Source organism: Agrilus planipennis, unplaced genomic scaffold (assembly GCF_000699045.2).
Source record: "Agrilus planipennis isolate EAB-ADULT unplaced genomic scaffold, Apla_2.0 scaffold149, whole genome shotgun sequence".
NCBI classification, from domain to species: Eukaryota; Metazoa; Arthropoda; class Insecta; order Coleoptera; family Buprestidae; genus Agrilus; species Agrilus planipennis.
Window position 1 is genome coordinate 588,084 of NW_020438906.1, and position 8,294 is coordinate 596,377.

At 30.8% G+C, this 8,294-nt stretch overlaps 2 protein-coding genes across 3 annotated transcripts; one reads left to right on the forward strand and one right to left on the reverse strand.

Annotated features, from left to right (window-relative positions):
- Positions 1-137: 137 nt before the first annotated feature.
- On the forward strand, positions 138-2,597 carry LOC108736410 (probable maleylacetoacetate isomerase 2). Of its 2 annotated transcripts, XM_018468822.2 has the most exons (5): positions 138-413; positions 478-508; positions 669-720; positions 775-1,001; positions 1,053-2,597. In XM_018468822.2, exons 2-5 carry the CDS (start codon positions 491-493, stop codon positions 1,407-1,409), a joined length of 654 nt encoding a protein of 217 aa, XP_018324324.1. In that variant the 5' UTR covers positions 138-413; positions 478-490; the 3' UTR covers positions 1,410-2,597. The 2 variants fall into 2 exon arrangements, with proteins under 2 accessions (XP_018324324.1, XP_018324323.1); XM_018468821.2 differs by having other exon boundaries at positions 149-508.
- A 2,180-nt stretch (positions 2,598-4,777) lies between these two features.
- LOC112904114 (maltase A1-like) lies at positions 4,778-7,600 on the reverse strand (the record flags this gene model as incomplete). The annotated part of the gene is made up of 5 exons (XM_025973384.1): positions 7,376-7,600; positions 7,112-7,291; positions 5,770-5,959; positions 5,032-5,362; positions 4,778-4,975 (listed from the first exon to the last, which is right to left on the reverse strand). Coding segments are annotated over exons 1-5 (993 nt in total), but the record flags the coding sequence as incomplete, so codon positions are not given.
- Positions 7,601-8,294: the final 694 nt, after the last annotated feature.

The following is an 8,294-nucleotide window of genomic DNA, read 5'->3' on the forward strand; positions in this document are numbered from 1 at the left end:
AGCGAAGTTAACGTTATTCATGACTTTTATATTTAATATAGTAGCTAAAACTAAGCATAAACTAACTTACTAGGATTCACGGGATTAAAAGATACAATTACAAAGTTTGCCGTAATTAATAATCTTTAGCGCCATTTTTTGAATAAAACCTACAGATACAGTACATTTGTAATACACATTCGGTTTTAGCCGAGTGTTACCGATTAGTTCGTTTGCGAATAGAGGGGATGAATTGAAATGAAAGTAGAGGGGGGTAAGAGAATAACGCGATTGACGAATCGAGTGCTGCGAATGGTTCGATCTGCATAGAAAGAATTTTGTTTATTCTTTTCTCTTTTTCTACCGCAAATAACGCTCTTTTTCATCTTTATTTTGTTAAACAATAAGACCGCTCCAAAATTTGAATTGTACCGGTAAAAAATTGCATTTATCCTAATAATAACATTTACTTTACATTAATAAGTTACTTGTTTTAAGCCCTGCTGTGATCATGTCAGTTATTCAAAAGGTAAATAATGTAATTAACATTTTTAAAAGATAACATTTACATAAATTAATATTTATGTGGATCATTAAAGATATAAACCAGATAGCTTTGATACAAACAAGTGTATATATTTCCAATTGACTTGAATTTGTTTTTATTGTTGAATATAACAATTTTTTAGCCATTACTGTATTCATATTGGAGAAGTTCATGCTCTTGGAGAGTTAGAATAGGTAATTTTAGATAATGACTATATGAGAGGAGGCCAAACTAAATATTAATTTTAGCTCTAAATCTAAAAGAAATTCCTTACGACATAAAACCTGTATCGTTAATAAAAGCTGGTGGAGAGCAACATTCAAATGAGTTTAGAGATGTAAACCCTATGGAGCAAGTTCCTGCACTGCACATTGATGGAGTCACACTTGTAGAATCACTTAACATTATGCATTATTTAGAAGAAACACGTCCTCAAAGACCATTACTGCCTCATGACTTTGTCAAACGAGCTAAAGTAGGTATATTGTTTTATTCCTTTCTTTATATTAACATGGACAAATCTTAGGTGAGAGAAGTTTGTGAAATTATTGCATCTGGAATTCAGCCTTTACAAAATCTTGTAGTCCTCATTTACGTTGGTGAAGAAAAAAAGAAAGAATGGGCGCAACATTGGATCAATAGAGGCTTTCGTGCAGTTGAAAAGCTTTTGTCCCAAACAGCTGGAAAGTACTGTGTTGGGGACGAAATCACTCTGGCAGACTGTTGTTTGATACCGCAAGTTTTTAATGCCAGAAGATTTCACGTCGATCTTAGACCATATCCTACAATCCAGAGGATCGATCGAGAACTCGAAAACCATCCAGCTTTTAGGGCTGCTCACCCAAGCAATCAACCTGATTGTCCTCCAGAGGCAACCAAGTAAAACTGCGTTCATTGAATAGTTTTTTTGTCTTTTACCACTATTTTTTGAATAACAAAACCCAAAAGCAAAAATATCGGTCAGGAAAAAAAAGTAATATCTACTATAATTAATGAATGGGTGAATATAGACCATCTAAAAAAAATCTTCAACTTTAATTATTGTTACATCACTAATTTTTTAACCCTGTATATGGAGTATCCCACGATCTGAGTAAAAGTGTTCAATAGAGAGCAAAAAACAGAAATTTTAAAGTTTGCATAAAGTTGTTAATTTGGACATTCTTTCCAAATTTATTTTAAAATCGTAATTTCTTTGTCTTCTTTTAAAACAAATGCTTCATACTCTTATTAGTATTTAATTACAGATGTTGTTTTATTTACAGATTAATTGAAAAATCTATTATAGATTAGATACATAACAGATGAGTTATTAGTATTTAATTGAAAAAGTTATCAGAAATCTGTAAATTTAGATATATGATTCGGTGGGATCTCTAAAAACAACCCCTTAACATCATTTCTTTTATTTCGCCATTTGCTTTTATTTCTTGAGTACCAGCGATTTTAACAAATTTAAGTGTTATGCTTAATATCTTAAACTTTTATCAGTAACATCCTTAAATGTAATATATATATACAATTACACAAAAAAAATGTAGTTGATAATCCAGTTTTAAATTTTATGCAAACTTTTTCGTTCGTTCTCATTTTTATATATTTTACTCTAAAGACGTTGTGGGTGTAGCCATGTACATACCATATATTTGTAAGTTTATCTCGCTTTAGATATGTATATTTTTATTGTGTGCATGTGTAACTTTTATTCTGACGTTTAAATGTCGGTGCTCCATTTATTTTCGTTGACAAATGCGAAATGCTCAAAAACTTTTTTAACATTCTATTACTTTTAGCTAGTTATTTTAGTCAAAAATAGCTGTATTTCTGAAATTTCAGCATCTATCAAATTTGTGTCAGTGTTATAATTATAGTACAAAGATTAATTTTTTATCTTTAAGGCTTCTGCATAGTAATCGTAAGAACGCTTACGTGCTTTCTTTTTGGTATGTACGTAGTATACTTTTCCGTTGCATTTATAAAAAAAATTTATCCTTTGTTACCATAATTTTATAGGCTACTTTCTATGTGTTAAATTTTTATATTCGTCAATAAAATATTCTTATAAATAACATTCGATAAATGTTATTGCATCAATACCTTCTTTCCTGGCTTAATAACCTACTAAAGAGTATTATAAAAGCACAATTTAATATAAAATCAAAAACAATAAACTAAAAGTAGATTTCGTGTATGTATAGAACATATCAAATTTCAATATAGTCAATCCAAAAAAATCAACAGGTAAAACAGAAAATCTTTACCGCAAAAATAAAATATTATTCAGTTTCGATTTATTTCTAAACTGCTTAAAAATTACATAACAACAGTAACAGTTAATATAACTTACAATTCATTTTGACTAGAACAGTACATTAGGGCCTATTCGTGTATTTTTGGACGGACAATTATGAGCTAAATTACGAAGCAAAAAATTAAAATAAAAAAAAATGCCTGATCCTTTCGGTGCTTTTATCTGATATATGTTGTAGATATCACTTTAAAGTTATTGTGAATGCAAAAGAAATATATATGAATAAAATTTTGTCATTAAGTATTAGTAACAGATACTGAACAAAAATTTTTGGTGAATAAAATTAAAAGCAGCTACATTTAGGGATGTGTTTAGGGCTGCTTCCAATTTTACGACTGGAAAAAAATATTCAATGAAATTCAGTATAAGAACAGAGTAGCTAGTTAATCTTGGGTCATCAAAATTAATTAACATTTCCAAACACCGAATCTCTCAAAATGTAATATTGAGATAAACATATATTAAGACGTTAATTATATGTATCTACTCAATATCTTTGATGGCCCTCATTAGCTGTAAAATAAAATTAAAAAAAAGAAATTAGAAAAGGAAATGGGGAAAAATGGTTGAAATAAATGCATATGAGACTTATGCGATGACAAGGAATGCATAAAACGATGTATGGCACTATGAATTTATTAATTTAAAGTGTGTTTGACAATGCAGTGAACTAACTTACTTTGAAACAACGGACTACAAACAGTATGGTAAACTTATGCGACAGCATTTTACATTAGATTAAAAAATTATAATAATAACAATACCCATGTTGAAGGTGCAACACGCCTTACCTTCCTCGATATTGTCTAACGTAAAAAAAAAACTGAAACATATCAGTATTATCATTACATACAAACGATCCATCTTTCTCAAGCTACACGTCCGTCGTCTTAAAAAGTTTACAATGATAGACAAAAAAAATATTTTTCTTTTTTACCTGAATATTTAACACCTTTAAAATCCTTTTTACTCCAATAATGGTAACATTATTTTAAACTATAATAATGATTATTATGACAGACATTATAATATATATACAAAACGCTCTCCATACCGTTACAAAATATCCTCTATCTTTAACAGCCTAAGTGGAGGTAACCAGTGAAATCTATACTAACGTATCGTTGATGCAGACTAGACTTTTTTTAATGGAGTTACACATGTCTTGTAATTAATAACACAATTATTAAAATACCGCCGCTATTGTATTTACGAGTACGATAAATAATTAATTTTGAAAATAAACAATTATATAATGATAGAAAAGGCACATAAAATGCAAGTAGCATATTTATATTGAATTTGAAAAACGTGAGATATTAAAAAAAAGAAAATGCAACTTCACAAAAACTTTTTCGTGTAAGCTGAATTCATTTTACAATTCTCAAGCTTATATAAAAAAATTAATTCTATAGAAAATAAAGTGTAACAGAATTAACAAAACACCTCTACCTTTACCTGCACCTTCCCTCCCAAACAATTATATCACCATGAAATAATTAAATGTTTTTAAAGTAGTGATCAAGCACAACTAACCGCCCAAAACAGAACTTTAAATACAATGTTTAAAATACATAATTAGATCCATTTTCCACTAAAAAAATAAATAACTTGCTGATTATAACGTTTCGACAATCTAATATTTTCTTTTCTTATCGAAACATTGTAAAAAGCAAAAAGAAGAAATTAAATAAATAACGAAAGCTACAAGCAAATAAGGTGCTCCATGAAGCCTTATACCTCTTGCACCTTTGTCAATAAGACCAACAAGTACATTTGTAAACTCTCTTATGACATTTGGGTTTCTGAAATTCAAGTGAGGTGCAGACTGAGGGGCATAATAAAACTCCTTGCGAACTTCAGAATATACCCAAGAGGAACGATTTTCTTTAGATATCTGCAATTTAAAAGAAAATGTGAATTGTGCGATTAAAAATAAACGATNCTACAAGCAAATAAGGTGCTCCATGAAGCCTTATACCTCTTGCACCTTTGTCAATAAGACCAACAAGTACATTTGTAAACTCTCTTATGACATTTGGGTTTCTGAAATTCAAGTGAGGTGCAGACTGAGGGGCATAATAAAACTCCTTGCGAACTTCAGAATATACCCAAGAGGAACGATTTTCTTTAGATATCTGCAATTTAAAAGAAAATGTGAATTGTGCGATTAAAAATAAACGATTCTTATTACCCAGTTGTTAGGGGGTTCTGGACTACCAGTTGCGTTAACGCCCTTAGGTTTCTGCCAAATATAATAATCAGTATAAAAGTCATCTTTCCCTTCTGAATCCCTAAACCACTTCGTTGAAGAAAGTGGATTCAGATCTATGATTACGCTAACGTTTAGTTCGTTTGCTGCTTTTACTACTTTCAAATAATCTGTGGATTGATTGAGGAAACTATAAGCATCCAAGAATGAGAACCATGACAAAATTATTCCTTGTACTCCATTATCCTTTAATGCTTGTAACTGCTGTTTGGTCACTTCTTCTTTGACTTCTGTAAGAGGACCCTGTTCCCACCTGTTATTAAAATGAGAAAAATTGTATCTAAAAGTCGTTGAAAGAAAGTTTATAATCGATAGTATTACACCCAATATCAGGCCTTAATAAAAGATCATTTTCAAATTAAAAAATATTCTCCCAAAAACATAATGCCACCTACTTGAGGGGTTTAATGTACTATACTCTTTATTGTAAGTATATTAAATTGTAATGCGGTCGTCAAATATAAAAAATTAATACATATATAAAGTTATATAAACAATTTTCATTACATAAAAAATACTAACCAAATAAATATATAGAAATCACATTTTAGCAGATGTAATCCCTTTAAACTATCAACTATCCTATTTTAAGACTTGAAAAAACTACAAAATATAGAAAAGAACAGTAATAACCCGTAACTGTTAGAGTGCATGTCTTACCAAGTTCTGGGTTCTGGAGAATTACACTTGGGAGCTGCCACTATAATCATGATAGCGCCTACTAGCATGGCAGCCCAAAGGATCCAGAAAGAAATGAACAGGAACCAACGTAGACGAACCCAAAACGGATCGTTGGCATACTTCATCAATTCTTCTTTACTCATGCCTACATACTGTCCCTTTACATCACCTATTAAACGTGATTTTTCGGAATAACACATTGTTTTAACAATTAGAATAAAATGACAAAGACTGAATCTTCTATAATTTACTACAATTTCTAGAGTAACTTAACACATGTGGTGATTTACTGCCATTCCTGAAATTTCTATACAATAGCCGTTAAAAAAATGTTTGTGATAACACGCAACCTTGATACCCCCTGCAGATTTCATAATAAAACATACTTATATGACGAATACAAAACGTTGATTAGACAAATAAGTGTATATGAACAGAAGTTATGAGACTTCATGATTAACCTTTATGTCACTTTTTTCAGATAATTACTGCTTTTGTAGCAAGGCAAAAAGAATTTTTGTTTCTATTTCTGAATTAATTTCAACTGATAACACAAAACGATTAAATGTTCTATTTAATAATAATTGTGTATAAGTACACATAATGTACATAATTATACATATAATACAGTTTTATAGTCTTATCAAAGCAATTAGAAATACTTCCTTCTTTGTTAACGTACATATATATATTCCATTCTTTTGATACAATAAACTTTACTAACAATCCAAATGATAAAGTGAATGTTTATTTGCCACTGTTTCAGTTTCAGTTCAGATAAAATTTGATTCAAAAACTATATATTTCAATATAAACAAATTAACTAAGTGAATTTTGATTTGATCTTCACATTCATACACATGGGAAGACTTATAGTGCTTGAAAATGTGCTTCCAGTTCTTTAGAAGCACTACACTTCAAGCCCTTTCATGAACAATTAATTGGGGTTGAGAAATGAATTACTTATAGAAATACTTTGCAATTTGTATTCCAATGGATTCCAAAGCTCTTTCAAAAAATTTGGGGCTTTGAACCTATTATTTTTATTTTGAACCTAGTGTTTTCTAAAGTAAATGGTAAATTAATGTCCTTGGATTTAAAAATGTAATTGGAGCATCAAAGGCCAAACTAGTTTAAGTAAGGGCTTTGATCTAAGAGCCCATTTTTTTGCTCAGCTCATTGCTCAAAAATTACATTGTAATTTATATAAACTGAAATTATATTTTGACCATTGGAAATGTAAAATGCAAAACTTTCTTTTAGCTCTCCTGATTCTACTAATTGTTATAGTTATTATTAATTAATTAATTAAAATTATTACCTATGTCCAGTTTAGCATCCCCATTCTGCTTCTCGTTGGCGGTGAACTTGATTTCGTTTGCATTAACGTTACTTTTTTCAGAAGCATTTTTTTCTTCACCAGGAAGCATTTTCTCATCAGCACCATCCAAATTGTTCTTCTCTTTGGTGACGGTCTTTTTAGGTCGCTTTACCGCTTCTTCTGCAGCAGAACAGGTTTAATTTTTTTACTAATCGTAAGAGGTCAATCGATCTGATGCAATTTTCGCTTACATATGCTACATACCTTCCAAGTCAGACTCAGGTATTTGTTTGTAAGTGGCAGCTGGCAGGCCATCCTTTTCAGGCTTCTTGTTTATTTCTAGCATTCCACTATTCATTTCGTTAATATAATCAGTAAATAATCACAAAAGTCGCAAAAGTTTACTAAACACGCTCTGTTTCCTCAACACGCCCAAGGCTGAATGTCATTGAAACAGAATCAATAATATAGTACATAGACACAGAATAACCTACAACAAATGATTACCCACTGATCACTGTTGAATGAAAAAGTTTGACAATTCACAATTATCAATTATCATGGAACCAACGTAAACGTCGATTTGAGGTCATTATGTAACAATGAAGATGACAATTTCCTGCTGCTATTAAACAATTTAGAATGCCTAGGCAAGTCAATGATCAAACTACCATTAACTTTGAAAGGTTCCAAAGTGTTCAAATCCTCTGCCAAAATTAAGGGGGCCCCGTTTTCCGTTTTATTTCTGATCACGTCTCGCCACTGTTTAATAATAGGCCCGATTTCATGTAAATTTTCTGTTTTTGTATGAGAATAGAAGCCATACTCTGTATGATAGAAACCTTCAGGCGCTATTATCGCTTCATCTGCGAAATTCAGATCTACAAGCAAATAAGGTGCTCCATGAAGCCTTATACCTCTTGCACCTTTGTCAATAAGACCAACAAGTACATTTGTAAACTCTCTTATGACATTTGGGTTTCTGAAATTCAAGTGAGGTGCAGACTGAGGGGCATAATAAAACTCCTTGCGAACTTCAGAATATACCCAAGAGGAACGATTTTCTTTAGATATCTGCAATTTAAAAGAAAATGTGAATTGTGCGATTAAAAATAAACGATTCTTATTACCCAGTTGTTAGGGGGTTCAGGACTACCAGTTGCGTTAACGCCCTTAGGTTTCT

What these genes read in the sequence shown, in the direction of transcription:
- LOC108736410 (XM_018468822.2), top strand. An exon ending in CTCTTGGAGAGTTAGAATAG is followed by an intron (nt 721 to 774) that starts GTAATTTTAGAT and finishes TATTAATTTTAG; the next exon opens with CTCTAAATCTAAAAGAAATT. An exon ending in ACTTTGTCAAACGAGCTAAA is followed by an intron (nt 1,002 to 1,052) that starts GTAGGTATATTG and finishes GACAAATCTTAG; the next exon opens with GTGAGAGAAGTTTGTGAAAT.